This window comes from Lepisma saccharinum, chromosome 4 (assembly GCF_977018435.1).
Source record: "Lepisma saccharinum chromosome 4, izLepSacc3.1, whole genome shotgun sequence".
In the NCBI taxonomy this organism is placed as follows: Eukaryota; Metazoa; Arthropoda; class Insecta; order Zygentoma; family Lepismatidae; genus Lepisma; species Lepisma saccharinum.
Genome location: NC_139232.1, coordinates 117,154,032 through 117,169,101, shown reverse-complemented (window position 1 = coordinate 117,169,101; position 15,070 = coordinate 117,154,032). Strand labels below are relative to the sequence as shown.

The following is a 15,070-nucleotide window of genomic DNA, read 5'->3' as shown; positions in this document are numbered from 1 at the left end:
AAAATAATGAACCAATTCTACTGACTGCAAATAGATTGCCGGTTTAACTTAACCGGTTTGATGGAACTACAAATAATTTATAAGATGCTTCAGAATTCTCCAGTTTTGATGTTTTTCTCATAAATATAAGAACAAAGTTCATGTACTCTGTTTTCTGTAAGGCATATAAAGAATAAGAATAAGGTATAACCCATCAATATCACACACATCGATTAAGTGGATTAATACTCGTATAGCATTCATATTCTCTCCACTGACCATTTAATTCTTGCAGGTCCATTATGAGTCGAAGATGCTGTATGAGGAAAGTCCACCTTGCCCCTCGCCTCGCATGTTCGGTGACCAGAGTGGCCACTCCGTACCTCGGAAGAGTGGGACCAAGAGAGCCAGCCTTTTTGCCTGGATGACTTTGCAGAGCATTCCAGAAGAAACCATTATAAGCCCCCACATCTTGGAGTTTTTGGAGCAGACACTTGAACCAATCCCTTCAACGATGCCTCAGACAAAGTCAACATTTCCTGCAACAGGTAAGTTTTCATAATTGAAGAATTATGAATCCAGAGTTAGTTAGTTATTTTTTTTTTTTTTTTTTTTTTAACAGCTCAGACCTTGTACGTGGCATTTTGTTTTGTGATATGCAGTCATACCATCTTGATCCATCGCTACTATTTTCTGTCTTTTGATACCAGCAACTTTTTACATCATTATTAATAAAATGCAAACTGAAACTCTTTAGTACTGATACTGGCTGTGTGTAGTTTAGTTTGGTATGGTTTGATGGTAATATAGATTTATGTGTCTTGTACAGTCACGTACTTCTGCATTGTAGTGAGTCCATTGAAAGTAAATGAGGTCATTACAACCCAGAAGTGTCCGTGACTGTACCTTTAATGGCTTGTAAGAGTTTTCAGTCGTATTTCAAAACATCGTCTGTCACATTATTAAAATGTACATTTACAGACACGTGTTTGTTAGGTTGAAACACCATGAATTTGATTTATCGTTAATTGCAATGGTTTTGTTTCAGGTCCAGTGAACACCATGTTCTCCATGGAGCTGGATTCCTCGTCTGGAGCTGCCACTCCAGGGAACTATGCGTATGCTTCTTTTCCTGTGGACGTCATCGTGTACTTCCACATGCAGCCGTCCACCTTCCGCTTCTCCTGCTTGCCAGTGTCGAGGGTGGAGTGCATGCTGCAGCTGCCCTCTCTAGACATCGTCTTCTCATCAAAGAGAGCCGAAGAAGAACTTTATAGGTAAGAGTTTCTGGAAACGTATGTTTATTATAATTGAGTGTATGCATTCAAGAAGTTTAGCTGACATAACATGTATGTGAAACAGATTCAATTCTATGGCTGGCCATGCCAACTGATCTTTTTTTTTTCCTCAGTCCCATCTGGTAAATGATAAGATTGTAGCATTAGTGGGTGCTTCCTTCTCCTTCCTTGCATTTTCCTCTCACCTTCTTGTTTTTGTTTATCTAATTATACAAATATGCAACATTAATGAAATCAAATAATTCAGTTGTGTTTATAGTATGTGCACTATTACATTTTGTAATATAATATGCTTTACATAAACAAAATCTCTGTTCATGAATAAAAATGTAAGTAATTTCTGCACTTACTTCCTTGATTTTTGTGGCGCAATATTTCTAATATTTCATACTATCTTCATCAGGTGAGTTGACAACAGGGGCGGCGCCAGAAATTTTCGACCGGGTGGGCAGAAGCTCCATATTGATAGATTAGGGTGGGCAGTATAAATGTAAGACCATATATAGTATATGTGTATGTAAGATGTATGTATCCCCCTCTCTCTTACACTCCCGATTTTCCTCTTACTTATTTTCCCTTTCCTTTTCTTGTTTTTATCTTTATCTTTTCTAATCTATTGTCCCATCTTATTCCATTTCCTTTCGCTTTGTCTCTGATGGACACAATTATTTCAAGGAAGTGTTTACCCATGCGCAGCCATACATTCTAATCAGTCACATTCTTTCATGCATGTTAATACAGTGAAATAAATGTGAATTAGGTTTAAGCTTGTGTTGCAAATAGAAGGCACATACTTGATTTTATGTATTCGGCGATAATGATAGAAAGTGCGATGGTAGACAATCGTGAAGTTTCTCGTAATTTAAATGCATGTTCCTGAGCATAGTATTTTCATCGTATGAGTTTTTGACTGAAAGAGTTTTCTTACTCCTTGGGGGTCACTTTTCTTAGCTTACAAGGTTTGTACAACTGACAATTCTATCTGAATGTTTGTAGTAGTGGCAATTGGGTGCCAACATTTGAGAGGCAAGGACAATATACTTTTACTTGGTAGAAAAGGTTTAGCATAAAGAGGCCATAGTGGGGGGGGCAAAAAGTGGAAAAACGTGGCGGGGGAACTGCATCCCCCACTTCCCGCTCCTCCTTTGTTCATTGTTTATGAAGTATTCCTAGGTTAATGAAAGGCTATTTTGACAAAATATCACTCATAAGTAATAAACAAGTAAGATTGAAAAATTTGTTCAGAATTGAAGAGATTATTAGCTAAGTTGCTATTCGTTTTCTCAACTGTCATGTTACTAATGCGGGAGAAGCAATACACGTATGGTTACATGAACATATTTTTTGAGGTGACAAAATTATTTAGGACACAAGGAATTCATCGAAGTTGATCACCGTGCCAGTAATAATTCATCTATTTTTCATAGATGACTTGGGTTTGTTTGGTGTGACCATTTCGAACACACTAGAATGTCAACCTCTACCCTGTGCAGAATACCCTGGAAACTTTGTTCTTTCAGGGCAACGAGTCCCTAGCACTTGGAACCACTGTCAAAGTAATAATTTATGGGGGTTTGTATTTTAAGTGTCAGCATGTGTTTGTTTTCGCCCCTTCGTTACTTTCATCTCATCACTATTGAACCTTATCGTCGTCATTATCAAAATTAGCAGAAAAATGACTTTAAATAAAACAAATCAACCACAGCTTACTCTTCCAAAAAATGGAGTTTCATTAGCCCATAGCTCTTAGATAGTTGAGGTGGTAGTTTCAATTGCACAGCGTTTCATTAGTGGATCAAGGCAGCTAATTCCGTGAACAATGACGTTGTTTTCCGAAAGTCTCAAATATTTGTCTCAGGCAATCACCCTCTTAAAATGAACACATCTTCTGTGGTGATAAAATGCCACGTTTGGTGCGAGTTCTTTCTGTATACTTTTCCCCAATGGCATAACGCTGTCGCATTATAATGAAGAAGTCCTGTGTTCGACTCCCCCCTCCTCTGGTGGAAGCACAATGCACACTGGTTCGGACTACACGGTAAACTGTAGGTTTAGTCCCGATTAGCCTATCTGAGCATAAAAGTGGGCTTAAAAACAAACTAACAAAATCTTCTTCTGGATACTTCGTGACATAACTTTTTTTCTTTACTTCAGCTGCGTGTACAGATTCTGTTGATATTTTCGGTTGATTAATGTGGCCAAATTTAGTGTGGGGCGAAGATTTCTAAATAGGATAAGCCACTCATTAGTAGATAATTGAATAATTCTGTATAATAATTTTTCCATACATAACTGGTTTATTAAAATTTATTCACTTCAGTATTGTAGTGCTTATTGTGATTCCTTCTTATTAGTAGAATGAATATAAAGTCGATATTTCCCATAGCATATTGATTGATATTTGAAGATAACAGGTATATAAAAATTGTAATAAAATAAGAAAAGGGACACTTCTGGAATTTCAATGCAGAGCTAATTAAAACTATATTATACTCTCTAGCATACTTAAACCCAAAGGTTTATGGCTGCAGCAACACAAGCCTTCAATCTGTCCCTATTCGGGGCAAGATCAATCCAATCTTTCCCATCCTTGCCGATTTATTTTAGGTCCATCTCAACGTTATCCCTCCATCCTTGTCTTGGCCTTCCCACTGGTCTCATACCATCAGGTTTCCAACAAGAATCAACAAGAATCCTGTAAACTATTCTTTCCTCTGCCATTCGTGTCACATGGCCTGCCAATCTAAGTCTTCGTGATTAAATTATTCTAATAATAATTTAAAAAGTCGAAATAAACAATAGTGTTGCCGGAGGAAGTAAAGCTAAGATGATGTTTTTATTTGTTTACTTGGAGATTATTTTAACCATACCCAGGCTGGGATTTATATACGTATGTGGAGGCCTGGAGCTGCAGTCCTCAAGTTTAACCTAAATTCTGATCTAATCTTGATCTTACCCTGCATAATTTTGAGCCTCCTAAGCCTACTAACTGCTTTTAATCATGGAAGTATTCATTTGATCACAGTTTTTGTTTCAATAGCTCTAGTATTTACTTTCACTTTCTAATGCAGGGTTGCTACGCGACTGAAAAACAGGGAAAAGTCAGGGAATTTGGTTGGTCAGGGAAAAGTCAGGGAATAGTCAGGGAATTTTGGATATATTCTGGAATTTGCGCACATTTTGGAGTTGCAGGAGAACCAGTTACAAAATGAACAAACGGTTCATTTCCACTTCCAAATTCGGTTCTTGTGATTCCAGTCCCCCCAAAAGATTCAGTTCAGAAACTTGTTCCTCTCGTCATTATGACTTCTAGTCTGTTACGTACAAAATTATGGTTCCTTTGCATTTCAATTCTATATTTATTCACTCTTGGATCCGTTCATTTTGCGACTCGTTCTTGTGAACCTGTTCAAGACCGGAATTTGGAGAGGCGTGAGATTTTTCCTTAGAGAACAAGCTACTCAAGACGAAACCTACTCACCAGCCATCCTCAGAATTTCTTGCGAAAAAAATGTTGCTTTAGCTTTGTGTGTGGTGAGGAAATTTTCTTTCTGCAAGAACACACCCGTTCGGAACCCTTTCTCTTTTGATACGTGAAGCAGAGCAGGTTGGTGTTCGGACAGTTCATCGGTTTTGGGTCTGCAATAAAGCTTGAAGAGCAGAATTTCACGTAACTGTCTGTGGTTGACGTCACACTGGACGGGTGTGGATGCCGAGTAAAAACAAAGGGACTCACTACTTCGTTCCCCCCTTGAACCCGTTCTGTGAATTTGAGTCCTTCCTTTGTGACCCGTTCAGAAGCAAACTGATCAACTAGTTCATTTGCTCATTGTCGTAGTTTTTACATTGCAGAGATGTGTTACACCCCAGAAATTAGTGATTTTATGCAGTATCAGTGACGTCATTATTCGAATATGCACGTGTTTTGTGCATGTAGAATGAATTTATTTTTTAAAAACTGGTGCGAAATAGAGGAATTAAACGTACACTGGTCACACATCATTGTTAGGTTACGAATGTTGGTTTCATGCCGATAGTAATTTTACGTATTGTTTGCGTGTAGAATGAAATTATGCTGAAAAGTGGTGAAAATGAGCCCAAGTTCCTTTTGTTTTATTACGATTTCATCATGCTACAAATGCAACTTTTACATGGTTCGATTTCAATTTATGTCTGTTAACACATACTGCAGAGTTTTAGCGATTACTTAAGATTTTGTGAATATATGCTTTTGTGGTTAAGTTAGGAATGTCAGGTTTGGTTGTCTTAGAATTAAAATAAATACCCTGAATGCACTCTATTAAGGTTCAGATTTATTTCTACATTCATTCCCACTAGTTTACGATACTTACTGTCGCTTGTCAACCGGAGAATACCTTGTCCGTGGGAAGCTTGTATGATTGAGTAAGGTCATTTTGAAGTTTTTTTTTCAACATAAATAACTTTTTTCGAATCCAAATAGTGCTCATTATTTTAAGGAAGGTTCAAATTTCGTGTCACAATGATTGCCAAAATTCTATGATAATTAGTCTTCCTGCTAGGAAAATTTGAAAAAAAAAATCATAAAACATTCAGAACTGTTACCTTTTAAAAGACAGATTTCAATGTTTTCCTTAATATAAAATTGGTTCCAGCATGTGGAAAACTCGAATAATGGAGATATTTGATTCCTAAGTATGGCCCGCGTATATATTTTGTTTAGGTGTATGGTTGGTCACCGGCCCCATTCAAGTTCTGAATTTCCGTAATATGTACTATTTTCAATAAGTTAAAAAATATAATCATTAAACTTATTGCTTATTTTCTAAAGGTACATGACCTAATTTTCTGTTGTTTCTCATTTGTATTGATATAGGCTAATTGAGGTTGTATACAGGTTACATTGTAAAGCTTTGATATATGCCACATTTTTTTATTGATTTTTTTACACAGCCTTAATTGTAATGACTTAGTGAAAATGGGTAAGTACAATAGTTATTTATTTTTTCATTGAATAGCATTGTATTAATCACTTGGTAAATTTTCAGCTAATAACTGTGTATATTCATATTCATAATAATTAACGTGCCTGCATATTTAATTGAAAAACATGAGGTTCAAAAGCAAAAATCATGACGACAAACATGTCTGGAAAAATTTTATTTCTGGTCTGGAAAACCTGGAAAAGTCAGGGAATTTCGTAATAAAAAAATCGTAGCTACCCTGTAATGACAAAATTGGCTTTTTATGAGTTGACAATATGTGAACATTTCTCACAAGTAAAATATCGAAACATTCATATAGCTATCTCCAAGAATATGTACTTTTTGAATTTGATTGGGTGGGCAATCGGGTGGGCACAGGAATTTTTGGGTGGGCACTTGCCCACCCGTGCCCACCCCTGTCGCCATCCCTGGTTGACAAGGATAATAGTATTATTTTGTTAAAAATGCAAATGTGCCAGAAAAACTAATAAAGTAAATGTAAAAATCAGTTACATTATTTATTTATAAACATGTTTGCATAAGGTGTAAGCTATGCTTTAATTAAAATGTCTGTGCCATAACAGCCCTTTCAAGAGTCAAAACCAGCCAACAGGTTTCTTCAATTGGTGCTCAGACAGGCTAATTAGTGCATCGAGTCCCATTACCCCTTTTATCCAACTTCCTGTACTACACCCTGCTTGATTCCCGGATGATGAGAGCAATGTGTGCACTCGAAACATTGGGTCACGAACATCGAATTAACCTGACTGTCTTGTTCAAATCACATCACTAGGAAAGCTACAATTCCTATACCTTGCTACTTTTAGCTCCTCATTTGTCCTCACAATACAGAGTCAACACAAATTTGTGTTTCCACAAGTAAAAATATAAGATATGTTCTTCTTAAAGGTTCGCATAACCACTTCTTATAGATGCAAAATAATCTAACACAGTTATTTTTAGTGGTTATTATTTTATTTTATCTGCAACGTTTCGTTCTGGTTTCCCAGAACTTTCTCAAGCTACACTAAGATATACATACAAGTGTAGTTATATCTTATAGTTATATCTTAACGTAGCTTGAGAAAGTTCTGGGAAACCAGAACGAAACGTTGCAGATAAAATAAAATAATAACCACTAAAAATAACTGTGTTAGATTATTTTGCATCAAAAATATAAGAAGCATCAAATCATTAATTTATTGGAAAGAAGTAGGAAGGAAGCAGTGGATTTCCTCATTGTTGTCTTTTGAATTTCTAAAGTCGTAATCGTAATCCCAGTGTATGCAGTTGAAACTCCAATTAAAATTAAGACTCTGAATATATGATTATTCTCGATTGAATGTTTCTTTGATATCATGTTTTGAATTTCATTTCACAGGTAAATCAAAACTAACTTATACTATAATCAAAAGATTTGCTAATCGTATATAAAAAAATTGTCAATAACCAAACTTTTTTGGTTTATCGTTTATTTATTTAGTTTGTGTTGTTTTTCTGTCAATATTTGTTAATATCCCATTTAAGTCACATATGATTTGGCAAATATTTTTAAGCAAAATACATCAGTATTGGTTCGAAGTGTTTGTTTTGTTTTTGTTGAATACCAAGAGTGACAGAGAAAAATGAGTTCTTGTTCTGCTTGTTCCAGTGAATTTGGTGATGGTGGAGCAAAGAATGGCCACGTGAAGTTCCCAGAAAGCTGCCGTGCAGAGTCCAGCTCCTCTGCTATTGGAGGCCTCAGCGTGACAGGCTGCTTGGCTGACTTTTCAGTCTACATTTTCCATCCATATGGTGGTGGCAAAAAATCTGGTAAGTGTTTAAACATTGACACAACATTTCCAAGTACATCAGTAGTTTGGGTAATGTTACAAACATTAGTAAATGGAAGGAACCAGTGTTATGAATGAATATTGTGGTGAATCAAATCCAAGATGTAATAATAACTTCATAAATTTAATGAATTGTAATGCAGATTATTATGCTCAATTTGAATCTGGGAGTTCCTTTGAAGGTGAGTAGGATGGCATGAAAAATATTTCTCTTCATCTTGAGCTCTTACGGTTGTATGCAAGATTTAATCTTTTGTTTTTCTCCAGTTGCACAATTAACATCACTAAATGTACTTAAAAAATATTCCAACATTTTATTTTTCATGGTTAGGAGGTTAACATCTTAACAGGCCAGCCAAGTATCAAAAAAGCTTAAAAAAAAACTTTTACCTGCATGGTATATTAATAACAGGCATCTATGCTAAATCAATCAGTCATGGGTCTGACAGAAAACTAGGTGCATGCCACCAAAAATTTTGACCTCAAAAGGTCATCTCAAGGTCATATTGTGGCCCGAAAAGATCAAATTTCAAACTCGTCGAAATATAGTCTTGTAATATATCAAAAGAAATGTATGGACGAGACATACAGTTTGGTACTCTTTTCAAGTCAGAATATTGATGTCAGAAATCGATCATAGTCCCAATTTGGGAATGTTATATACAAGATTATTCAAAATGATTGTCAGAATTTCAATATTTTTTGTGAATAGCTCGTGAAACATTTAGCATTTACAACTGCACTAATTCATGAAGACACTCTCAGAGTTTTCCTTCATAATAGGCAGTGTCCTGTAGTTATGCATTTGGCCGCTAGAGGCAGATTTTACAAGTTAGTGGGTCATGGCTCTGATAAGATGTTTTTTGTGCTTGAATTTCATCATAGTCAGTCAGTTGTTCTCCAACAACACATCGCCGGTGATGTGCACAATTTCAGGAGACATGGTGCCTGCATAGTGGAAAACCAGAAGCACAAGTGGGCTATGCTAGAGAGGCTTTCCAACTGAGACCTAGAAAATCATAGGGAACTCTGCAAACCAAAGTGACTGAGAATGAAGCCATGTTGTCTGTGCTGCTTCAGAGCTAAAACACCTGAGGATCATGATGGAAAGAAGATTTTCAGATAAGGGTGTTGGTCAATAGTAACTGACTGCCTTTGATGGAATTCGAGAGGGGAAAACCTTCTCAGAGTCTTGACATGCCATCTTGTAAAACCTTTCTCCTAGCGGCCAAATGAGTAACAACAGGGCACTCACTACCTATTACAAAAGAAATCTTTGAGAGTGCCTCCATAAATTGAGGCAGTTATAAATGTCAAATGGTTCATGACCTGCTGAGAAAGAAATATTGAAACTCCAACAATCATTTTGAATAACTTCTATTTCTGATGAGTGGCATTCACGTCTGAACTTTTTGAAAGCAAGTTCTGGGCTGAATGAATTGCATACAGAATTTGGAGTGCATGCAACCAACACAACTGAACTCATATGAATGGAAAAAGCATACTACTGGGCAGTGAGAAGAGATAGTTTCATAGATTTCAACATTTCATTAAATGTGGCCGATGTTTTAAGAAACAAGAGTGCAAATGATAGATATGCACTCCACAATGCAGTTTTCCAGCTTTCTGATGTTCTCGGTGACAATAACATGTAAGGACTCGTGATAGAACTCTGCGAGAAACAGCATCGGCTGCTCCTTGGGTGGTAAAGTTGCAAAAATACCACATGTATTTCTGAACTTACATCGAAAGTTTAGTGAATAATAGTTATATTAATCACAAAGAAATTAGTTGTTCAGTATTTTATGGTGTTGTGTGCCTATTCACGGGATGAAAAATCTTTCCGGGCTGTGGTATATTTGGCTCCTGCCACTTCTAGAGGCTATTGGAGTTGGAGGTCTCTCTTTCCTTTTACATGCATATTGGGCGCTATACATGCCTTTCCCCCTATCCCATTGTTTGGGCAGTGGGTGGTTGCAGGCCGATTGCCATCACCTCAATCTCACAGCATGTTAGAACCTTACACGACAGGGAGAGTATTCTTGTCTTATATTATCGCTAAATGCTAGTGAACGGTTCACATCTAAATAACAGCCAGCTCCTGGTGGGGTAGGCAGTGTCAAGCTAGGGTTTCCAGCTTCGAACCCTGGTCAAGGCATATATGTATCTTTGTGTTTGTCCTGTTCACTATTCATCATCATCATCTCAATTAGACTATGAGGTAGATAAACAGTGTAAAATATACAAATAGAATTGGATGGAAACAGATAGATAAACAATATATTAGTTTTGAGGTCCCTTGCAATAAAGAGTTCCGAAGTTTGATACTCTGTGGAGGCACATAGTGGATCGGATCCTACATTAAACAAAAGGTCCAATTCCGACTACCCTATCTGGGCATAAAGTGGACTTATCTAAAGCTAGTATTTCCATCCACGAGTGGACAATATTTAATGTTTAGTTTCTAATTTTGGAAAATAATGTTCCTTCTTGTTTTGTCTTTCCTTCAAAAACTTCGACACGCAGGAAAAATAACAATTTAGAGCAGGACATGTGAGAAGCAGCGAATTAAATGGCATGATTCTTTATTTGAAAACAGGGAATGAATCTTAACAGTTAATAGATTCATGTGTATAGAATTCCTGAAATTATTAATTTTCATTTTCATGTCTTACGTAGGTTTGAAGGAGGCTCAGTGGTCTCCCTTGACTGACAGCGAACGAAAGGATTCCCTCAATGTGAATGTGGAATTTGTGAAGTTCCATTTGTCTCGGAGCAGGAAGCTGAACTTCGGGCAACAGATGGAGCAAGCCAAAGGCTTGAAAGCAGCCGACCAGAGCCAAGCAGTGATCCGTTTTTCAAGTAAGTATAATGTGTTTGTCTAGTCGTTTTGTATGCAAGTTAGGTATTGGCCGATATATCAATGTGTTGGTAATTTACTGAATATTTTACTGCTCTGGTATTTTTATAAATAACCTAAAATTGTGCTATTTTATTATTTTTCATATTAATTCAAAGCATTATTAATATACCATGGTTTTGAAAAGTAAATTACTAAATGTACTGTGTGCTTATTTTAGCAAAACCTATTACAGTCATCTGGTTGTATTAATTAAGGAAGTGAATGAGATATTGAGGTTTTTCAACAATTGTTTTTTGTTTTATATTGCTATCAGATGAAATTTAATATCAGTTGATCGCTAATGTGAGTACGGTTGTCACAAATATTATGTATGTGAACATCCATGAACATATACCATGTTGGTTACTTTTATTTAAATCTTTACATGTTGTATCTTTGCAGCTATCATAGACATAGGATCAGCATCATTCAAGTATGACATGAGAAGGTTGACAGAAATCCTTGCTTTTCCTAAAGCCTGGTACAGGCGAAGTATTGTAAGAAGACTTTTTCTGGGAGACTTAAGCATCAGTGCAGCTTACAGTGAAGGAGAAGATTCCTCGTCATCGAGTCTTGAAGATGACAGTGTAATGCAGCCTGGTGGAAGGAGTACTGTGTTTGAAAATGGGTATGCACTGGTAGACATTAGAAACTTTAGGTCATTTCATTTATTGAATTAATTAGGTCATTTCATTTATCAAATTAATTGGGTTCAAGTATTCAGAGTGGTGGTGTATTCCCAACAAAATTGTGTTTGAAGAATTCTTGTGATAATTTTGAGAATAAAATATTCCCTGATGTTAATATTGGGAAATGTTTTATTTATAAAATTTCAATAAAGATGATGCAATCTAACAGTAATATAAAGGTAGAAAGCAAAATTGCTGTTAACATAGTGGATGTACCATGTTCTAACCATCAAAACCAACTAGAAGGTGAAGAAAGCAAGTACACACAGTACATAAAGGAGAAAGGATACATATTTTTATTGTTAATGACAGGTAGACAGTAATTTTGTCAGTTATTTTCAGCTTTTTAGCAACTAACCTCTGATAATGGAATTGTGTTTTCTGACATATGATGCTTACATATATTTGAAGTAGACGAGAGACTTTTTGTGGATTTTTAGATATGAAGGCATAAAAAGACCACAATACGCTGCATATCATGGAAATATTTGAAATTTTCCTGCCCTTCTAATACCGCTTGCCTACATATTTTTTTCTGTAAGAAAAACAAATATTTTTTTCTTGCATGTATGCATTGCTTGTATTGTATAATTATTTTTGTAACAGTTTACAGTTGTTACAAGCATAAAAACACTTATTTTTTTTTCTTTTAAGAAATAAATAGTCCAGGAAGATTTACTCCATGTAGAATGGATTTTTGTGTGTAAGCTCTCTTAGACTATGGTTTGTTTGCAGTGGTACGCATACACTTGATGGAAAAGCTCCTATGCAGTCTGGTTCATTTCCCATCAGCCGTTTCAGTGAAGAGCGCCTGTTGTCCCGCTCAGTTCCGGTGGAGAAGAGTCCCATGGTGCCGTCTCGAGAGCGATTAAGGCTCAGCCTGGACAATGACATTTCCAAGCACAGTGTTGGTTTTTCGGGTGAGTGAGTTGAAATGAACTTTGATTTGATGTAGAATGGAAGAGTGCACAGGTACAGAATTATTGTTTGTTATTTCAGTTTTTCCTTTCAGTTTCCAATTTTGAAGGTTTTTGAGTTATGAAAGGATCTGCTAGGAAGAATATTGCTAACGAGCTAAAAAGACAACCTTGTAACAAAAAGGTGTAATTAATTTTAAATGATAAATACCGTATTTCACTTACTGTGTTTTATTTTTTTTATATATCACAATACACACAATATTTTAACTAGAACTGAGCCAATACTGTGGAACCAAAATTTGATTCTAATCTAATCACTGATAATGGCCTATACTTTTCCAGAGTCCAATCACACTGGTCAACAAAAATGCCATGCAACACTGCAGTTTTCCTGTATCGTCCATGCAAACAACATAATTTAATTTTGTGCAAATTCATAGTGTTGTGTCAGCAAATATATTGTAAAATTTTATGTTCAAAGAGTTTATTTTGTACATAATTTTACATTATTTTGTGCAAAATGTGGTAGAAAAATGCCCTTCCAACATTTTCAAATCACCTAGAATGATCATTATAATGTGTAATTTCACATTTCTTGTTTCTGTTAAAAACAAAATATGCATGCCTCTAGTCATTGAATATAAAGCTGTTGCTTTACTTGTCTTACTTAATTTAATGGGGATGAGACTGATTAAACTCTTATCAATATCTCCTGATATAGGCATATCGTGTTTGTGTATGCTTACCATTTTGGCATTCCTATAGTCTCTAATTGGGTGCACAATACAATGAATTTGTATTTTAACAGTTTGCTCTTCTCTGGTAAAATCCATCATACTTAACTTGGTACATACATTAATGAAGAATGTGGGTGACCTTGTTGAGTGTCCCTTCATCAATTTCATCATATCACCACTCATCCTCATTGTCATAATTAGCCAAAAATTGGCAGAAAAGTGACAGTAAATAACACTTTTTTTAAAAAAATAATAAAAATCGTGAGGTTTGTCATTTTACATTGAATTTGTACAGTATTGCTGAGAATAAAATATTCATATAGGTCCGTACCTATAATTTAATAGTAAGCTGCCTAAATCAAAATGTGATCTCTTCTATTTTACTATTTCTTCTGCAGCTTTTAACCATGGTAATTTTCTCCCTCCAGAGGGCAGAAAGCGTGACTCTGAGGCTAAGCAGCAAACCCCAAGCCCTGAGCAGAAGGCAGGCTCAGCCTGGGAGACTCTGGTGTTGTTTGCAGTAAACTTCACTAAGCTTAATGTCCATATGAATATGGGCAACGTCATGGGCAATGTTTTGTAAGTATATACACTGCTAAATGTGGCGGTATGTAAGACTGTACTTGCTGTTTGGTTTTGTAAAGTTAAGTTTCTTTCTTTCCTCTTTGTGTATTATAAGAAACTAAACTCCAAATTCCATGGTGCAAAAGCCCTCTGAGGTCCAGAGCTTCCAGTCTTTTTTTTTTTTTCAGTAGTTGACTCATGGTCAGCACATCAAGTTCCGTTACCCCTGCTTTCTCGCTTTGGAGAGCATAGCTCGTTACTTCTTATTTTCAAGCAACTCCCTAATTGTCCTCATGATGCTGGCTCAACAATGAAATTTCAGGGGCTCCGACTGGGAATCAAACTTGAGACCACTGACACCAAAGGTAAGAGCACTAACCATTTGGATACGTGCGAACCCCTTCCAGATGAATTGGAGTGGCCATTTTCATTACTGAACTGTAAGTGTCCTTTTTCTTCATTAAGGAGCATGTAACAGTTAATTTGACGTGTAAATGCTCCCAAGTACATAGTCTTTGCACTTTTATTTTTCTTATTTTACATCATGAATCACAGGGAACATAAAAATTGATCATTCCACTGTAATTTCATTTATACATGAAATATATATTTTTATATTATATCTTAGATCCTTAGTGGTAATTAGGATAGTATCCTAAAATATATATATTTCATGTATAAATGAAATTACAGTGGAATGATCAATTTTTATGTTCCCTGTGATTCATGATGTAAAATAAGAAAAATAAAAGTGCAAAGACTTCATATGTGAAGGACTGCATGTAAACTAAGTTAGCTCCTCTAATGGCTGGAACAATATTTTACAATATGCTATCAAATAACATAAAGTTAATTCCCCATAAAAACATAATTTATCTCATTAAGCATTATGTAGTGTAAGACAGTATACAGGGGATTAGTATACAAAATCCAATAATAAGTGTAATAATTTTTTTTAGGTGGTTAACCAAAGACTTCAGATCAGAAGGAAGACTTTCAATAGGAAGCACTGGCCACAAGAACATGTACATTGGCTTTGGTCTTGGAGGCTCAAGCTTGGATGCAAAAGGGGGCATCGTTGGTGGAACTATTGAGCTCAGTAAAATAGACACTTATGGTAATTTTATTTTCTTCATGCTTAGATGTAAAGAGCATAAGGACCACCTGTTAGTACAGGTTTTACAC

The 15,070-nt window shown here is 35.9% G+C and overlaps 1 protein-coding gene across 12 annotated transcripts in view; it reads left to right on the top strand.

Annotated features, from left to right (window-relative positions):
- Positions 1–15,070, top strand: part of tweek (transmembrane protein KIAA1109 homolog tweek) — a 211,042-nt gene that overhangs the window by 181,059 nt on the left and 14,913 nt on the right. For 11 of the 12 annotated variants that reach the window (XM_083121295.1, XM_083121294.1, XM_083121287.1 and 8 more), the window contains 8 exons: positions 275–527; positions 1,028–1,256; positions 7,893–8,053; positions 10,753–10,935; positions 11,378–11,603; positions 12,400–12,584; positions 13,720–13,900; positions 14,845–15,002. In XM_083121295.1, coding sequence (XP_082977421.1) covers positions 275–527; positions 1,028–1,256; positions 7,893–8,053; positions 10,753–10,935; positions 11,378–11,603; positions 12,400–12,584; positions 13,720–13,900; positions 14,845–15,002 — 1,576 coding nt within the window. The remainder of the gene's footprint in view (positions 1–274; positions 528–1,027; positions 1,257–7,892; positions 8,054–10,752; positions 10,936–11,377; positions 11,604–12,399; positions 12,585–13,719; positions 13,901–14,844; positions 15,003–15,070) is intronic. The other variant, XM_083121289.1, reaches the window with a different exon arrangement.